The following is a 20,674-nucleotide window of genomic DNA, read 5'->3' as shown; positions in this document are numbered from 1 at the left end:
CTCAGCAATACCAAAAGACCCGGAAGACCATGGAAAACAACTGTGGTGGATGACCGAAGAATTCTTTCCCTGGTGAAGAAAACACCCTTCACAACAGTTGGCCAGATCAAGAACAGTCCCCAGGAGGTAGGTGTATGTGTGTCAAAGTCAACAATCAAGAGAAGACTTCACCAGAGTGAATACAGAGGGTGTAAACCATTGGTGAGCCTCAAAAACAGGAAGGCCAGATTAGAGTTTGCCAAACAACATCTAAAAAAGCCTTCACAGTTCTGGAACAACATCCTATGGACAGATGAGACCAAGATCAACTTGTACCAGAGTGATGGGAAGAGAAGAGTATGGAGAAGGAAAGGAACTGCTCATGATCCTAGCATACCACCTCATCAGTGAAGCATGGTGGCGGTAGTGTCATGGCGTGGGCATGTATGGCTGCCAATGGAACTGGTTCTCTTGTATTTATTCATGATGTGACTGCTGACAAAAGCAGCAGGATGAATTCTGAAGTGTTTCGGGCAATATTATCTGCTCATATTCAGCCAAATGCTTCAGAACTCATTGGACGCCGCTTCACAGTGCAGATGGACAATGACCCAAAGCATACTGCAAAAGCAACCAAAGAGTTTTTTAAGGGAATGAAGTGGAATGTTATGCAATGGCCAAGTCAATCACCTGACCTGAATCCGATTGAGCATGCTTTTCACTTGCTGAAGACAAAACTGAAGGGAAAATGCCCCAAGAACAAGCAGGAACTGAACACAGTTGCAGTAGAGGCCTGGCAGAGCATCTCCAGGGATGAAACCCAGCGTCTGGTGATGTCTATGCGTTTCAGACTTCCGGCTGTAATTGACTGCAAAGGATTTTCAACCAAGTATTAAAAAGTGAAAGTTTGATTTATGATTATTATTCTGTCCCATTACTTTTGGTCCCTTAACAAGTGGGAAGCACATATACAAACTGTTGTAATTCCTACACCGTTCACCTGATTTGGATGTAAATACCCTCATATTAAAGCTGACAGTCTGCAGTTAAAGAACATCTTGTTTGTTTCATTTCAAATCCATTGTGGTGGTGTATAGAGCCAAAAATGTTAGAATTGTGTCGATGTCCCAATATTTATGGACCTGACTGTATATATTCCTCTTTCAGGACACAGTGGTGCCAAAAAAAGGCATTTGCCAAAAAGCAACAGCAGCAATATCCGACCACTGAAAACTTAATTTTTTTTGCCAACAGCCTAATGGCAGCATTTTTTTATAATTTTGTTTTTTGTTTTGTTGTGTTTTAATGTCTCTTAGGTCATGAGTGGTATAGATGGGTATAGTTTAACTTCATATTCATTTACTTATGCATATTCTCGCATGACCTGGTATTTTGGTAGAGGTGTGGGCAGAATTGGTGCTACCACTAGGCGAACTAGGCAGCCATACAGGGCTCAAACAGACAACAATTAAAGTGATATTAACTAGTTGCCGAATGACGCCTGCACTGTGGCCGGCCAGGTCTGGGAGGGCGTCATATGACGCTCTCCTGCGCACCCCCGGCGATGTGGTAAAAGGCCAATCACAGATGCTTTTTACCACCTGATCAGCCGTGTCCAATGATATGCTGATCACAGGGAAATGTAATTGCCAGGTTTTCGGCTGCACTTTCTTCACGCTGTCACAGCGTGACGAAGTACTGCCGAGAATCGGCAGTTGTCAGAGCAGGAATGATTATCAGTGCCCGGCAGTGCTGCCCACCAGTGCCGATCATTGCAGCCCAGCAGTTGCCCCAGTCAGTGTCCAGCAGTGCTGCCTATCAGTGCCGCCTCATCAACACACATCAGTGAAGGAGAAAAATTACCTGTTTGCAAAATTTTATAATAGAAACAAACTTTTTTTCAAATTTTTTGCTTTTTTTTTTGTTTATAGCCCAAAAAGTAAAACACCCATCGGCAAGTAAATCCCAGCAAAAGAAAGCTCTATTTGTGCCCGGTAGGCAAGTGGTTAAAGGCATTTTATTAATAGACCTATACTTACCTGCTCTGTGCAGTGGTTTAGCACAGAGCAGCCCCAAGCCTCAAGGAGTCACAGCCGGCTGCCCACAGTTAACATGCTGGCCCCAGGGACCCGAAGACTGGGGAAGAACAGGCCTGAGTGAGGAAGGCACTGGATCCTTGGACAGGTGAGGGTCTGTTAAAGTGGTATTAAACTGCAGTAAAGGGGGGGGGAAGCCCCTGCAAGGTAATGTCTTAATGCGCTAGTATGCATTGCATACTAGCACAATATGTAAAACTTGCCTTAAAACGAAGCCCTCTACCGTCACCGCTGTAGAGGCTTCCATCTTCCTTCCAGGTTCGCGAGCTCCAGCTGTCTGAAAGGCGGAACCGCGATGACGTTACTCCCGCGGATGTGTGCTGGTGTCCCAGGCCACAGCTCTGAAGGAACAACACGGATATGCCGTTCCTTCAGAGCGTATGTGCCAGCTTAAAAAAAGAGAGAATGTCTCCTAAACGGTGCACGTTTTTTTTCTCTTTTTTTTTTTTTTTTGACAGCTTCTCTATTTTACATTTGGCTGACAATGGGAATGAGTTGCTGGTTGTTAGGACGCTGGGGGTGCTGGGTCCTTAACAAACCAGCATTTGTGAGTAAAGAAGTCTCCTTTCCCTACAAATGCAGCAGCATGAAAAGCTTTTCAAAATCGTGTTGAAATGCACAGATGTCACACAAGTAAGCACTGAAAATTGGTTCAAGTAACAGCTGCAGTTTGAACCTAGCCTTCATTTTTTTAATGGATATGGGAAAAAGATGGTAAATGGGATATGGAAGCAAATATGTAATTTTTGTTTTGTGACTTTAGTGACACTTTGACCTGTTCCCATGTGGCCTACATTCAGATGATGGCTGGGCAGTACATTCATCATTCCTGATGGATATCATTTGACATCCTCGATGAACGTGCCTCACGTGCTGATCTGTGGCGCGATCGGTCACCCACTGTGACAACAGATCGCATTACAGTGGTACACAATGGATGGCTTTCTTTCATGCCATCTATTTTGTACTATTGTGTTGATCTTTGTGATTGGTCACAGTGATCACATGGTACAGACAGGGCCAATCGCAGCCCATCTGTACCATGTGATTAGCTGTGGCCAATCACTGCTAACCACAATAGTAAACACTCAATTTCATTCAGTATATGTGGTTACTTATCATAGTGACATTCACTGGTATAAGTGTGGGGGAAAAACATCCTGATCACTTCCCCATAGTAGTACAATGTTACTGTAGTAACTTTACAGTGAAGGAAAGAAGTATTTGATCCCCTGCTGATTTTGAATGTTTGCCCACTCACAAAGAAATGATCAGTCTTAAAATCGAATGGTAGGTGTATTGTAACACAGAGACAGAATAGCAACAAAAATTCAAGAGAAATACATGTTTAACAAATTTATGCACTGATTTGCATGTTCATGAGGGAAATAAGTATTTGATCCCCTAGCATTCAGCAGGATTTCTGGCTGCCAGGTGTCTTTCATACTGGTGACAAGCTGAGATTAGAAGCGGTCTCCTAAAGGAAGTGCTGCTAATCTCATTTTGTTACCTGTATAAAAGACACCTGTCCACAGGAGCAATCAAACAATCAGATTCTAAACTCTCCACCATGGCAAAGACTAAAGAGCTGCCCAAAAATGTCAGGGACAAGATTGTAGACCTACACAAGGCTGGACTGGGCTACCAAACTATCGCCAAGCAGCTTGGTGAGAAGGTGACAACAGTTTGTGCAATCATTCGCAAATGGAGGAAACACAAAACTGTCAGTCTCCCTAGGCCCGGTGCACCATGCAAGATCTCACCTCGTGGAGTGTCAGTGATCACGGGAACAGTGAGGAATCGGCTTACAACTACACGTGAGGATCTTTTCAATGATCTTCAGGCAGCTGGGGCCACAGTCACCAAGAAAACAATTGGTAACACACTACACCGAAAAGGACTGAAATCCTGCAGTGGACGCATCAAGGTTCCTCTGCTCAAGAAAGCACATGTCTAGGCATGTCTGAAGTTTGCCACTGAACATCTGAATGATGCAGAGGAGGACTGGTTGAAATGTTGTGGTCAGATGAGACCAAAATCGAGTTCTTTGGCATCAACTCAACTCGCCGTGTTTGGAGGAGGAGGAATGCTGCCTATGACCCCAAGAACACCATCCCAACTGTCAAACATGGTGGTGGAAGCATTTTGCATTGAGGGTGTTTTTCTGCTAAGGGGACAGGACAACTGCACCGCATCAAAGGGTTGATGGACAGGGCAATGTACCATCAAATCTTGGGTGAGAACCAACTTCCCTCAGACTTGGCATTGAAAATGGGTTGTGGATGGGTGTTCCAGCATGACAATGACCCAAAACACATGGCCAAGGCTACAAAGGAGTGGCTCAAGAAGAAGCACATTAAGGTCCTGGAGTGGCCTAGCCAGTCTCCAGACCTTAATCTGATTGGCAATTCGAACTTTCAGCTCCCTCCACAGACTTTCAAACGTCAGCCACCAAACCTTAATGACTTGGAGAGGATCTGCTTATTTATTTTACATACATAATTTTAAATACATAATTTGTTAGACCTGCATTTCTTTTGACTTTTTTTTGCTCAGTGTTACAATACACCTACCATTTTGATTTTTAGACTGATCATTTCTTTGTGAATGGGCAAACATTAAATATCAGCAGGGGATCAAATACTTATTTCCTTCACTGTATATTGCTGTACTCTATAACTTTCCTACAGACTAAATCACTAATTTGGGTTATTTTCAACTTGGCCTAAATGTGAAGAAAGATGCGTGGAGAAAAAAAGGCACAGCACACCAACATCAATACCTCATCCCCACTGTAAAACATGGCGGAGGGAGCATCATGGTTTGGGGCTGCTTTGCTGCCTCAGGGCCTGGATGGATTGTTGTCATTAATGGGAAAATGAATTCCAGAGTTTATCAAGACATTTTGCAGGAAAACGTACGACCATCTGTCCGTCAACTGAAGCTCCGCAGAGGATGGGTGATGCAACAGGACAATGACCCAAAGCATACAAGTAATTCAACAAAACAATGGCTGCAACAGCACAGAATACGCCTTCTGGAGTGGCCCAGTCAGAGTCCTGACCTCAACCCAATTGAAATGCTGTGGCATGACCTTAAGAGAACGATTCACACCAGACATCCCAAGAATATTGCTACACCGAAACAGTTTTGTGAAGAGGATTGGTCCAAAATTACTCCAGATCGTTGTGCAGGTCTGATCTGCAACTACAGGAAACGTTTGGTTGAGGTTGTTGCTGCCAAAGGAGGGTCAACCAGTTATTAAGTCCAAAGGTTCACATACCCTTTCCTCCCTGCACTGTGAATGTTTACATGTTATGTGCAGTTGAACCATGGCAACATCTAATGTTTGTGTAGTATTATGTTCAGCAGACTGTGTTCTATTGTTGTGACTTAGATGACGTTCAGAGCACATTTTATGCCCTATTCATGCAAAACTCCACGTAATCCCAAGGGGTTCACATACTTTTTTTTTCTTGCAACTGTATCAGTTCTGTATATCAGTGCTGCCTTTCAGTGCCCATCAGTGCTGCCTATCAGTGCCTCCTCATCAGTGCCCATCACTGCAGCCTCATTAGCGCACATCTGTGAAGGAGAAAAATCACTTCTTTACAAAATTGTATAACAAAAACTAAGTTTTTTTTTTTTTTTTCAAAATTTTCAGTTTTGGTTTGTTTAAGAAAAAATAAAAAACCCAGAGTTGATTAAATACCACCAAATTAAAGCTCTTATCTGTCACAAAAAAATGATAAAAATGTCATATGGGTACAGTGTTGCATGACCGTGCAATTGTCATTCAAAGTGCAACAGCGTTGAAAGCTGGAAATTGGCCTGGGCAGAAAGGGAGTATAAGTGCCCTGTAGGCTTGTGGTTAAAGTGCCTTTGATTAACCCCAAATTTCAGCTGTTCTAGTAGGTCTTTCCTGACTTTTTTTTTTTAGTCGCATCCTACAGCACAAGACATGGTCCACAGAGAGCTTCCAAAGCATCAGAGGGATCTCATTGTTAAAAGGTATCAGCCAGGAGAAGTGTCCAAAAGAATTTCCAATGCATTCGATATACCAAGGAACACAGTGAAGACAGTCATCAAGTGGAGAAAATATGGCGCAACAATGACATTACCAAGAACTGCACATCCCTCCAAAATTTATGAAAAGATGAGAAGAAAACTGATCTGGCTGCCAAGAAGCCTACAGCAACATTAAAGGAGCTGCAGGAATATCTGGCAAGTACTGGCTGTGTGGTGCATGTGACGACAATCTCCCATATTCTTCATATATCTTGACTATAGGGTAGAGTGGCAAGACTGAAGGATTTTCTTATGAAGAAAAACATCCAAGCCTGGCTGAATTTTGCAAAAACACACCTGAAGTCTCCCAAAAGCATGTGGGGAAATGTGTTCTGGTCTGATGAAACCAAGGTTGAACTTTTTGGCCATAATTCCAAAAGATGTTTGGCACAAAAACCACACTGCACATCACCAGAAGAACACCATACCCACAGTAAAGAATGGCGGTGGCAGCATCATGCTTTGGGGATGTTTTTCTTCAGCTGGAACTGGGGCCTTAGTCAAGGTAGAGGGAATTATGAGCAGTTCCAAATACCAGTCAATATTGGCACAAAACCTTCAGGCGTCTGCTAGAAAGATGAACACGAAGAGGAACTTCATCTTTCAGCTTGACGACCCAAAGCCTATATCCAAATCAATAAATGAATGGCTTCACCAGAAGATGATTAAAATGTTGGAATAGCCCAGCAAGAAACCAGACCTGAATCTGATCTAAAATCTATGGGGTGATCTAAAGAGGGCTGTGCACAGGAGATGCCCTCGCAATCTGACATATTTGGAATGTTTTTGCAAGGTGGAGTGGGCAAATATGGCCAAGTCAAGATGTGCCATGCTGATAAGACGCACACCCAAAAAAGACTGAGTGCTGTAATAAAATCAAACGGTGCTTCAACAAAGTATTAGTTGAAGGGTGTGCACACTTATGCAACCATATTACTTGTTTTTAATTTTTACTTCCCTCCACGTAAAAGACTTCAGTTTGTTGTTCAACTGAGTTGTACAGTTTATAGGTTACATTAAAGGTGGAAAAAGTTCTGAAATGATTTACCTTGGCTTCATTTTTTTTACATCACAGAAATCTGACATTTTAACAGGGGTTTGTAGACTTTTTATATCCACTGTACTTTCCTCTCTTTTTACTAATGCTAGCAGCATAAGGAGTAAAAATAGTTAATGTTGCTTGAGAGATTGAAGTTCCACTTTAAAGATTGCATGAAGACTCTACAACCGTACATTTTAATTCCAATAAATTTTTATTCTCCTAGATTGTAAACTCCAAGGAGCAGGGCCCTCAAATCCCTCTTGTATTGAACTGTATTGTTGCTGTATTGTCTCCTGTTATATTGTAAAGCGCTGAGCACTGGTAGCGCTATATAAATCCTCTATAATAATAATAATTTTAAGTTTAAAAAAAATACAGCCCTGGCCAAAAGTTTTGGGAATGACAAGTCTGCTGCCTCAGTTTTTATGTTGGCAGTTTTCATATACTCTACAATGCTACAGTATAAAGAGTGATCAGATGAATTGCATTTAATTGCAAAGTCCCTCTTTGCCATGAAAATGAACTTGATCCAGAAAAAAATTTCCACTGCATTTCAACCCTGCCACAAAAGGACCGGCTGACATGTCAGTGATTCTCTTGTTAACACAGGTGTCCGTGTTGATGCAGACAAGGCTGGAGATTACTGTGTCATGCTGATTGAGTTATAATAACAGACTGGAAGCTTAAAAGGAGAATAGTTCTTGAAATCCTTGTTCTTTCTCTGTTAATCATGGAACGGAGCAAAGAAGCCACTTATTTTCAGGAAAAACATCAGGGATAGACTGATACTCTGCAAAAGGTACAGGGATTGAACTGCTGAGGCATGCGGTAAAGTTATTTTCTCTAATGAATCCCCTTTCCGATTGTTTGGGGCATCCAGAAAAACCTTGTTCGGAGAAGAAAGGTGAGTGCTACCATCAGACCATTCATGTGTGGAGTTGCTTTTTAGGGAGTGGGCTCGCTCACAATTTTGGCTACGAACACAACCATGATAAAAGAATGGTACAAAAACCTCCTGAGAGCAACTTCTCCCAAACATCCAAGAACAGTTTGGTGATGAACATTGCCTTTTGCAGAATGGTGAAAAAGTGATAACTGGGTGGCTTGGGGAACAAAACAAAAATTTTGGGTCTGGGGGCGGAGCTGGCTGCCGGCGAGTGAGCAGCAAGGGATCGGAGCTCCGGCGGGGACACAGTATCCTGGAGCCATTCTGACGCACATAGGGCCTGAGATTTTATGCTAGCCGAACACCTGAAGGGAGGAGAAAGTGGGTGAGCAATCCACGATAGTAAAATCAGACAGGCTGGTGGGAAATCCTCGGCAAAGCGCCTGGCTAAGTTTGCCTGGGGCTCTCAAGATGGCAGCCGTGGTCGGGAGACATGTGAAGGGGAGGAGGTAATTGAAGAGCAGCCACAAACATCCTCTGCGGCTGTCAGTAATGTATCCCAGGGAAGCGCTTTGCCTAAGAGGGGACAGTAGTCGGTCAGTCTGCATGAGTCAGTGGATGGTGACAGAGGAGAGGGAGAGCAGCAGCAGAGAGCCATCGTTAAAACAGATAATGTCAGCCATACACCTCAGCCAGACAACTCTCACTGATCATATCGATGGACTTAAAGTGAATTTGTCATTCCTAAAACAAGATATGCAAAATGTGAAGGAAAAAACTGCTGAGGCTGAACAACAGATCAGTGATTTAGAGGACATAAATCATCCTTTAGAGGGATCGGTACAGACAGCTACCAAGGAACTGACTGCTCATACTGGCAAGCAGGGAGACTTAGAGGGCAGGCTACCTCACAACAACATCAGGCTGGTGGGCTTCCCGGAGGGGGCTGAAGGAAAACAACCTGAGGATTTTGTGGAAAGATGACTTAAGGAACATATGGACGCTAATACTTTTCCCGCCTTTTTTTTTTTTTATAAAACGGGTGCACAGGATCTGCGTCTGGGAGCTTCTAGACCTATGATAGCACATTTACTGCACTTCCGCGATCGGGAGAATATTTTGAAAGCGGCTAGAACACTTGGAGAACTTTCATATAATGGCAGTCTTATATCTATCCTGATTTCTCTGCAGCTACACAGAAACGGTGAGCGAGTTTTGTGTATGTAAAAAAAATGCCTGCGAGAGTGTCAATTGATTTACAGTATCCTGCTAAGCTGAGGATGGTGGATAGGGGAGCAGTGCATATTTTTCAACAGTCCCATGGAGGCTTCTAGGTGGCTGGATGCCAGAGGATGCCTGCCAGTACCAGATGGCCGCATGGAAGACTGATCTCTTCTACTAATGTTTTTTTATACTGAATGGGACTTGTTCTCTTTTGCTACTCGGGGAGAATGTGAGGCTATATGTGACCTCTCTAGGGACAATATGCTGAATTTGCTCTCTGACAATTCTGTGCTTCTCTCTCTCTCTCTCCTCCCCCCCCCCCCCCCTTTTTTTTTTTTTTTTAAATCTCGTTTTCTATTATGGCCCTATGTGATATATAAGGTGATTTAGTCCCGTACGAGAGACCTGATACTCTTAATAATAAAGGTGGTAATTTCTTATTTCCAAGGGTTCAATCAGTGCCACGTTGGACAGGGGACTCCGGTCTCTATAAGGTGTGGAGACTGGTCCCCCTATATTGGTATTGGAGGGTTTGGCGTAGACCTTTGACCCCCAAAGTCTGTTATTTTTGAGTTATGGGAATAAAGCACACAACATGGGGTTGTGTGCCGGGAGGGGGGAGTTTGGGACTGTTTGTTTTCATTGCCGGGATGTGCTGCTCACCTGTTTTTTTCTGTATGGTGTGTCTGGGGATTGGTATTTCCACCTGGTATTTATGAGGGAATTGGCGGGGCGATTTGGCTCTGGAGCTCCTTGGTGGGTCGGATATTACTGATTTTATGATGCTATCTCAGATAATTAAACTGGTGTCTTGGAATGTCCAAGGACTCAACTCTAAAATTAAGAGATCTCTGGTGTTTGATTATATAAAAAAATATAAGCCGCACATTGTTCAGTTTCAAGAGACGCGTCTGCGGGGCTCCAGGGTCATGGCTCTGCGGCGTTCTTCTATTGCTCAAGTTTTTCATGCGGAGTACTCCACATATTTTAGAGGATTTGCTATACAGTTGTGCTCAAAAGTTTACATACCCCCGGGAGAAATTGTGACTGATCATGCCAAAAAATGCTCTTTTATTGAAGGATGATGATCATATGAAGCCATTTATTATCAAATCGTTGTTTGGCTCCTTTTTAAATCATAATGATAATAGAAATCACCCAAATGGCCATGATCAAAAGTTTACACACCCTGGAATGTTTGGCCTTGGTACAGACACACAAGGTGACACACGGGTTAAAATGCAAATTAGAGTTTAATGCCCCACATTTGTGACTTTTTAAATTGCAATTAGTGTCAGTGTATAAATAGTCAATGAGTTTGTTCGCTGTTACATGGAAGCACTGACTAGGCTAGATACTGAGCCATGGGTATCAGAAAAGTCCTGCGCAACAAGGTAATGGAACTTTATAAAGATGGAAAAGGACATATAAAGATGTCCAAAGCCTTGAATATGCGATCAGTACTGTTAAATCACTTATTAAGTGGAAAGTTTGGGGATCTCTTGATACCAAGCTAAGGTCAGGTAGACCAAGAAAGATTGCAGCCACAACTGCCAGAAGAATTGTTCAGGATACAAAGGGAAACCCATAGGTAACCACAAGAAAAATACAAGCTCTGGAAAAAGACAGTGTGGTTGTTTTGAAGGAGCACAATATGATGACACTTGAACACAAATGACCTGCATGGTCGAAGTGCCAGAAAGAAGCCTTTACTGCATCAATGACACAAAAAGGCCTGGTTAGGCATGTTGAGGTGTTGTCAGGCATATTGTAACCAGGCTTTTTTGTGGCATTGGTACAGTAAAAGCTTCTTTCTGGCACCTTAACCAAACAGCTCATTTGTTCAAGTGTCACCATATTGTACTCCTTAAAAACAACCACACCATCTTTATCCAGAGCAGCCTGTTTTTCTTTTGAGGTTGCCTGTGGGTTTTTCTTTGAATCCTAGACAATTCTTCTGTCGGTTATGGCTGCAATCTTTCTTGGTCTACCTGACCTTGGCATGGTATCAAGAGATCCCTGAACTTTCCACTTCTTAATAGGTGATTTAACAGTACTGATTAACATATTCAAGGCTTTGGACATCTTTATATGTCCTTTTCCATCTTTATAAAGTTCCATTACCTTGTTACGCAGGACTTTTGCCAGTTATTTTCTGATCCCCATGGTTCAGTATCTAGCCTAGTCAGTGCTTCCGCGTAAGAGCTAACAAACTCATTGACTACTTATACACTGACACTAACTGCAATTTAAAAAGCCACAGATGTGGGGCATTTAAACTCTAATTGGCATTTTAACCTGTGTGTGTCCCCTTGCGTGTCTATACAAAGGCCAAACATTCCAGGGTATGTAAACTTTTGATGATGGCCATTTGGGTGATTTCTGTTGTTATGATTTTAAAAGGAGCCAAACAACTATTTGATAATAAATGGCTTCATATGATTATCATCCTTCAATAAAACAGAGCATTTTTTGGCATGATCAGTCATATTTTCAGCATCAATGCCAAAATTTCACAATTTCTCCCGGGGGTATGTAAACTTTTGAGCACAACTGTATTACTGGCCAAATCATTGAATGTGCAGGTTTTATGGATTAAGACGGATCCAGGGGGTAGGTTTATTATTTTGGTCTGTAAAATGTTTTAATCAGTGGTTTACTATTGTGAGCCTATATTTTCCCCCGCCATTCCCCTTTTACAGTGTTGGAGGATATCTTTTCAATAGTGATCTCTGTAGCAGAAGGGACCTTGATATTTGTGGGGGACTTTAATGTGGTGTCACATACTGCTCTGGATCGTCAGGGCTGTGTATCTATCTGGATCTCACCCGGAGTTGGCAACCTGGCTGGAGACACATGAGCTGGTGGATATTTGGAGGTATAGGAACCCAGGGGTGAAGGAATTTTCATGCCATTCCGAAACTCATCGCACTCTGTCCCGAATTGACATGTTTTTCATCACAAAAGATGGGCTCTCATTGGTGGATGAGGTTAAATATTTATCGAGGGCAATTTTGGATCATTCTCCCATGGAAATTAGGTTACAGTTGGGGGTACGCTCTGGAATTAAACATTGAACAATTTTATAAATCTTTGTACCAGTCTCGGGGAGGTTTCAACATCTTCAATGTTGGAATATTTGGCATCTATTTCTTTACCAGCACTGTCATGGGGGGACAGAGAGGGCTTGGAGCAGCCTATTACCTTGGTGGAGATTGAGGTTGCGATTACTTCTTTTGCCCCTCATAAGTCTCCTGGTCTCGATGGATATCTGATTGAATGGTATAAAGTGTATGGGGAACTGGTAGTGCCATATTTCCTATGGGTTTATAATTCATCTAGGAGGCGGGGGGAAAAGATCCCTTAGAGTGTGAATCATATCAGCCCATTTATTTGATTAACACGGACGTTAAAATTGTGGCGAAAGTGTTGGCGAGGCACTTCCAAATGGTAATTCTAAAGCTGGTTGGATATGACCAGACCGGCTTTATGCCAGGCAGATGTGCTCTTATTAATCTTGGGAGGCTCTTTGTTAATTTACAAGTAACTCATGATAATGCAGTAGATAGAGTGATAGTGTCATTGGATACAAAGAAAGCATTTGATTCAGTAGAATGGATGTATCTTTTTCCACTCCTGGCTAAGTTTGGCTTTGGCCCCACGTTTATTTCCTGGGTGAAGCTTTTGTATTGAGAGCCTAGTGCTCGCAGAAGTGTTTCAGATCCATAGGGGTACCAGACAGGGTTGCCCCTTATCTCCTCTGTTGTTTGCACTGGCCATTGAGCCATTGGCTGCAAGGTTGAGAGAGGATGTAGGAGTTCAGGGTTTAAAGTTGATGAAGTTGGAGGAATGTGTGTCATTTATATGTGGATGACATGTTGTTGTACTTAAATGGCACACCGGTGTCCCTACATAAAGCTTTCTCGATAATACAAGAATGTGGAAATTATTCAGGATTTTGAATAAACTGGTCTAAATCTCCGTTATTTGCTTTTGGATGGCCAACGGTTGCGGATTTCGGATCTGGGGTGTCCCATTGGGATATCGCATAATTTTAAGTACCTAGGGATTAGTATTCAGCTTCCATTACAATCCTACCTAGACAGTAATCTTTGGCCTATAATAAGTGCATTTTAAAGACAGGGTTGTAATTGGAAGGAATTGCCCATGACACTGCTAGGCAGAATAAATTTGTTTAACCATTTCAATACCGGGCAATTTTACACCTTCCTGCCAAGGCCATTTTTCACGTTTCAGCGCTCTCACACTTTGAATGACAATTGCGCGGTCATACAACATTGTACCCAAACTAAAATTTTATCATTTTCTTCACACAACTAGAGCTTTCTTTTGGTGGTATTTAATCACCGCTGGGGTTTTTATTTTTTGCTAAATTAACAAAAAAAGACCAAAAATTTTGAAAAAAACACGTTTTTCTTTTTCTGTTATAAAAGTTTACAAATAAATAATTGTTCTTCATAAATTTAGGCCAAGATGTATTCTGCTACATGTCTTTGGTGAAAATAACCCAAATTAGGATGTATTTTTTAGTTTGTAGGAAAGTTATAGAGTTCACAAACTATGGTACAGATCTGAAAATTGATCAATCCTGAAGTACTGACAGCCAATCTAATTTCTTGAGGTCCAAAAATGTCAGAATAGTACAGATATCCCCAAATGACCCCTTTTTGCAGAGTAGACAGTCGGACGTATTTCATAAGAGGAATGGCGAGTTTTTTGAAGTTGTATTTTTTTTTTTTTTTGTCATAATTTTTCGGAAAATGAAAAAATTAAAAAATTATTTTCACTATTTTGTTTTTTACATACTGTCACCAGTGCAGTACAGCGTCATCATATAACTGGCATGGTGGTGAACAGGGACACTGACTGGTGACAGTATGGAAAAAAAAATGTATATATTTTTTTTATTTTTTAAAAAATTTTTGTTTTTAATTTTTTATTACATTTTTCTTTTATTTTTAAGATTTTTTTTTTCATATTTTACTATGACCAAAGTAGTACAATGTTACCATAGTAACATTGTACTACTTTGGGGAAGTGATCAGTTTTCTTTTTTGTTTTTTTTTTTGTTTTGTGTTTTTTTTTTTTTTTAACACAGTTTGCTTATAGCAAAGAATTACTTTGCCATAAGCAAGCATTTACCTGAATGACATCAATTCATTCAGGTTTTTTTTTTTTTTTTTTGTGCTTAGCTGTGATTTGGCCACAGCTAATCACATGACATGTGCATGTGACCTGCTGTGACCATTCACAGCTAGGCACTAGTATACAATGGATGGCATGAATGAAGCCATCCATTGTATACAACTGTCATGTGACCTGCTGTGATTGGTCACAGCAGGTCACATGGTACAGGCAATGGGAGCCGGTACTCAGATCTGTCATTGGCCGTGTCAGAGGTACACGGCCGGTGACAGATCGCGCCGCTGCGCGGCTCTGCAACTGCGCAAACTGCGCATGTGCGGGAGCATGCCAAATGGCGTGCACCCGGAAAGCTACAGCGCTTTTGATGCAGCCAAACGGCTATAGGCCGGGCGGCTAATGGTTAAAATTATATATCTACTGAAATTTTTATATGTCCTCTCCAATGCGCCCTTTTATATTTCTAAACAAATTTTTAAGTGTATTAACTCCCTGCTTGGTACTTTTTTTTTTTTTTTTTTTTTTTTTTTTTTTTAATGGGGTTCCAATCCTCCTTGGGTGGCCTTGGAGATACTTCAACTGCCAATACACGGGGGGGGGGGGCCTAGCTTTGCCTGACTTATGAATTTATTATTTTGCTTCTCAGTTAATGTACGTACACTGGAGGATGTTTCCTCAATTGAATAATGCAGCCGCGGCTGTGGAGGCGGCGGTGGCTACCTCTTATGAGGCTTTATTGAATCATTTTTATAGAGGACAGGTTCCATCCAAAGATGGTATGGCTATACTATTGGTGGCCAAAACAATTCTTAAGTTATGTGTGAAATATATTTCTGATACAACCCTAGCCATGTTGCCAAGTGCACCTCTCTGGTGCAATCCAAATTTGTCTGAATTTAAGATGAATATAAGATGGAGGGGGGACAACAATGGGCCCAATATGGTCTTAAATATGCACATCAGCTTTTTGTGCAGGGACGACTGAAGTCTTTTCTGCAAATGATGTCAGAACAGGGAGTAGCGGGTGATTGGTATTTTTGGTATGCTCAGTTAAGGCATAGAGCAGTAGCTTAATATGGCCCTGCAGAAGTTACTCTAACCAACACCAGACTGGAAAACCTTCTCAAACAAACGCAACACACTTTATTGGTATCATCATACTATGCGGAATTGACTCTAATAGACAGTAGGCAGTGTCATCGCACATGCGAGCGATGGTTTGCTATTGTCCCAGAGTTAACAGAAGAGAACTGCAAAGATGTCTTGGCCACCTATGTGAGTACAGTTATCTTTTCAAGGGACAAAATGATTCAATTGCGTTATTTATATCAAATGTATTGTACACCTCAGCATCTATTGTATGGGGCGATGTAACACAGCCATTTGCCTTAAGTGTCAGGTTAATCCTTTTTACATATGGTTTGGGAATGCTCTAAAGTTTAGACCCTTGTGGTCTGCAGTTACAGCATTTAGTTCCGACACATTTGACTTGACTAATGTATGTAGCCCCATGGTGTGTCTTTTTAGGAGTGCTTGAAGATGAGCAGATGAATAACGCTGCCAAACTTTTTCTGAAATTTTTTTATTCTTTTATGTACGAAAGCTGATAGCGTTACAATGGATACGTTCAGATACTTTGGATTTGAGGGCATGGAAAAAATTGGTTAATGTGGATCCTCAGATGTATGAGATGACGTATAAAGCAAGGGGGTGTGCAGAAAAATTCAGAAAGATATTGTCCCGGTGGGTGGATTCCAGGAAAATGGTACCCGATGATTCTTGAAGGATGAAAATGGGTATTTTGTTTTTTGGGGTTTTTTTTGAGGGGAGGGGCTCTGGCAGTATTTGGAGCCAAGAGGCGCGAGGAGCCCCAGACATATTGTGTATTTCTTTTTGGTGGAAAAGTGCTATCCTGGCTAGTTTTTTTTTTTTTTTTTTTTTAAGTCGGGGGGAGGGGGGTTCTTTTCTTTTCTTTTGGTTAATGGGTTCATGTTTACAAATGTAATAAAAGCTTTTATGCGACTCTGATACTAATCACCACATACTTAACTTTGATATGTTTATATCGGTATTTCCATACAGTGGTTGCATGTATGATGGATATGTCCTAAATCTTGGAAGAATGTAACATTCCTACTGTTTGATGGATTGCTAATGTATTTTGACATGTATGCATATTTGGATATGTATTTGTTTGCATATGGAAATAAAAATGTTTAAAAGAAAAAAAACATTGGGGGTCTATGGTCAGGACTCCCCAGACCTTAATCCCATTGAGAACTCGTGATCCACCTTGAGAGGCGGGTGAAAAAACCCACAAATTCTGACAAACACCAAGCATTCATTATGCAAGAATGGGCTGTCATCAGTCAGGATGTGGCCTAGAAGTTGATTGACAACATGCCAGGGTGAATAGCAGTGGTCTTGAAAAAGAAGGGTCAACACTGCAAATATTGACTCTGCAAAAAGTTAATGTAATTGTCAATAAAAGCCTTTGCACTTATGAAATGCTTGTAGTTATACTTCAGTATACCATAACATCTGACAAAAAGATCTAAAAACACTAAAGCAGCAGACTGTGTACAGCCCAGGACAAAGGTTTTGAGAATGACACAAATATTACATTTTACAAAGCATGAACAATTGCGCATATAAAGCGAATCATTTAGAGCAAATGGAGTGAAGGACTAAAATGGTGAGCAACAGTCATTAACCGCCTCCCGCCCGCCATATAAGGTAATGACGGACCCAAGGCGGTTCTCTCGTTCTGGGAGGATCCATTGTATACTACTGCCTAGCTGTGAATGATCACAGCTAATCACATGCACATGTCACAGCTGAGCACAAAAAAAAAAAAAACCTGAATGAATCGATGTCATTCAGGTAAATGCTTGCTTATAGCAAAGTAATTCTTTGCTATAAGCAAATTGTGTGTAAAAAAAAAAAAAAAAAATACTGATCACTTCCCCAAAGTAGTACAATGTTACTATGGTAACATTGTACTACTTTGGTCATAGTACAATATGAAAAAAAAATGTAATAAAAAATTAAAAACAATAAATATATATATATTTATTTTTCATACTGTTACCAGTCAGTGTCCCTGTTCACCGCCATGCCAGTTATATGATGACGCTGTACTGCACTGGTGACAGCATGTAAAAAAAAAAAAAATTGTGAAAATAATTTTTTTATTTTCCGAAAAATTGACAAAAAAAATACAACTTCAAAAAACTCGCCATTCCTTTTATGAAGTACGTCCGACTGTCTATTCTGCAAAAAGGGGTCATTTGGGGGATATCTGTACTAACAGAAACAAAGAAAAACATGTTTTTTTTCAAAATTTTTGGTCTTTTTTTTGTTAATTTAGCAAAAAATAAAAACCCCAGCGGTGATTAAATACCACCAAAAGAAAGCTCTAGTTGTGTGGAGAAAATGATAAAATTTTAGTTTGGGTACAATGTTGTATGACCGCGCAATTGTCATTCAAATGTGAGAGAGCGCTGAAACGTGAAAAATGGGCAGGAAGGTGTAAAATTGCCCGGTATTGAAATGGTTAAATACCACCAAAAGTAAGCTCTATCTCAAAAAAAGATTAAAAATTTCATATCGGTACAGTGTTACATGATCGCGCAATTGTCATTCAAAGTACGACAGCGCTGAAAACTGGCTTGGGCAGGAAGGGGGTATAAGTGTCCTGTAGGCAAGTGGTTAAAACAGCAATATATTTCACTTGCGAGACTGCTGTCAATACAGTAGGGCTGGGAATTGGCATGAGGGCAGGCAACCTTTCAGAAGTTGAGATCTACTTGGACAATCAAATCAAAGATCCAAGTGTGGGGGGGGTGCTGGTGGTGTTGGCCCTTAAATACCATCAAGCTCTCAATAAAAAGATGGCATGAAGAACAGGTAGTATAGCTGCCAGTAGTGTACTCTGTCCCCCTCTTATGACTTTCCTCTACAGTAGTATCCTCTTCCCCACCCCCTCAGTAGTGTCCTCTTCCCCACTTCACATCACCCTCGAGCCACATAGTGTGCTGTGCTCCCACCCACCCATACAATAATGTCCTCTGTCCCCTTTGACATTGTCCCCCCCCCCAACACAAACACACATCACTGTGTAGGTAGCCCTCTCTTAGCTGACAGCGTGTGTACAACAGGGCGAGCGGCAGCACAGTACTGGACTTTTCATATTAACTGCCCAGCATCCTAGCAACCAATCACCTGGTTTACTCAAAAGGTTAACTAAGGCAGTTCCAGCTCCCACCCTCCATCCAATACTGTTCTGCCTCCCATTCTCCAGTGAAGATGAGAGTGGTGGAGGTTGGGGGGAAGCAGGGCCGTGTTCATGATCTACCACTTGGCTGCCTACGATTGATGGCTTGCTGACCCCCGCGCTAAACAGGCTACAGGGAATACAAGTACACAGTGCATAGGAACATCATCCTGTATCTCCTAACCGGTATGCCAGAGTATCCACGAAAAGACAGATCTGCTTCTGTGATTTGCGTGGTCAGTTAGAAACAGGAACACGGGAACAGTCAGGATCACCAGGTATCTTGCAACAACATGCACAATAAAAATTTACAGGTAACATTTTTAAAGCTGTAGGAATAACTGAAGACCTAGATTTTAAATTTTTGAGAACATACAATTTTAAGTTTGCCTTTTTATTTCTAATTTAATCCTAAATTGTTCTTTTTGCTTTTCTTTCCAGTGTTTAAATGCCACCCAGCTCCTTTATTATTATGGGCTGAAAACAGACTCTCCAATTTCACCAGATCAGTTTGCTTACCTTTGCCCAGCACTGTTATATCAGATTGATAATAGATTTTGCATCAAGCATTTTACTGATCTGCACGTAGAGACGGTAGAAAAAAATAATGATGTCGCATCTGGTAAGTAAAACATTTCATGAGATTGTTTAAAATAGTTTTGCTAATGTTTGTCTCACACATACCTTTTTAATATGGGTTAAACTGAAGGAATGCACACACTAAAAGTGCTATTAATGTTTTACCATCACAGGTGTTGCGTGCATCCCCATTCCAGCGGTCTCATAGCTGTCAGTTGGGACTCAGCAACTGCACGGGCACATCTGCTTCCAACATGACATCCATGTGAATGCAAAGCTCCTGGCTGCATTTGGGGCCGTGGGAGGAGCCTGATCCCAGATGATGGCAATGGGACTGCCGGTACAGTGATGCATCCCCGTGGGTAAAACCTAACCCTGCATGAACATAATTTCTTGAACTCCCAGCATGCCTCAGGTGTGTGTGTTTTTTTTTTTTTTTTTCTAGCAATGTAGGATTGAGAGCCTGTAATGTACTTAACCTTTTGCCGCCTGGCCAATGGCCGTTTGGCAGCCGGCAAAATCCCTCAGCGTTCTGGGTGGACGCCATATGGCGTCCTCCCGTCCTCCTCCCATATGCGCGCCTGCATCTGTCACCGGCCATGTACCTCGGACATGGACGATGACAGATCTGAGTACCGGCCCCGTTGCCGGTACCATATGACATGCTGTGACCAATCACAGCAGGTCACATGACAGTTGTATACAATGGATGACTTCAGTCATGCCATCCATTGTATAGTGTGTGTGTAGCTGTGAATGGTCACAGCGATCACATGCACAAGCTGGGCCAATCACAGCCCAGCTGTGTCATGTGATTAGCCGTGGCCAAATCACAGCTAAGCACAAAAAAAAAAGCCCTGAATGAATCGATGTCATTCAGGTAAATGCTTGCTTATGGCAAAGTAATTATTTGCTATAAGCAAATTGTGTAAAAAAAAAAAAAAAAAAAAAAAAAAAATACTGATCACTTCCCCAAAGTAGTACAATGTTACTATGGTAAAATTGTACTACTTTGGTCATAGTGAAATATGAAAAAAAAACCTTAAAAGAAAAAAAGTAATAAATTTAAAATAAAAAAAAAAAAATACTATTTTTTTTTTTTTTTTCATACTGTCACCAGTCAGTGTCCCTGATCACCTCCATGCCAGTTATATGATGAGGCTGTACTGCACTGGTGACAGTATGCAAAAAAAAATAGTGAAAATAATTTTTTTAATTTTCCGAAAAATTTACAAAAAAATACAACTTCAAAAAACTCGCCATGCCTCTTATGAAGTACGTCGGACTGTCTACTTTGCAAAAAGGGGTCATTTGGGGATATCTGTGCTGTTCTGACATTCTTGGACCTCAAGAAATTAGAT

The 20,674-nt window shown here is 41.4% G+C and overlaps 1 protein-coding gene across 2 annotated transcripts in view; it reads left to right on the top strand.

Annotated features, from left to right (window-relative positions):
* The window catches only part of SLC39A10 (solute carrier family 39 member 10), a 107,670-nt gene that overhangs the window by 29,947 nt on the left and 57,049 nt on the right, over positions 1-20,674 (top strand). For both annotated transcript variants that reach the window (XM_089689976.1, XM_089689977.1), the window contains one exon: positions 19,176-19,356. In XM_089689976.1, the coding sequence (XP_089546102.1) occupies positions 19,176-19,356 (181 nt within the window). The remainder of the gene's footprint in view (positions 1-19,175; positions 19,357-20,674) is intronic.

This window comes from Staurois parvus, unplaced genomic scaffold (assembly GCF_062004578.1).
Source record: "Staurois parvus isolate SC_StPar_1 unplaced genomic scaffold, SC_StPar_1.0 ptg000506l, whole genome shotgun sequence".
Lineage (NCBI taxonomy): Eukaryota > Metazoa > Chordata > Amphibia > Anura > Ranidae > Staurois > Staurois parvus.
This window is presented reverse-complemented; position numbering and strand designations above follow the sequence as displayed.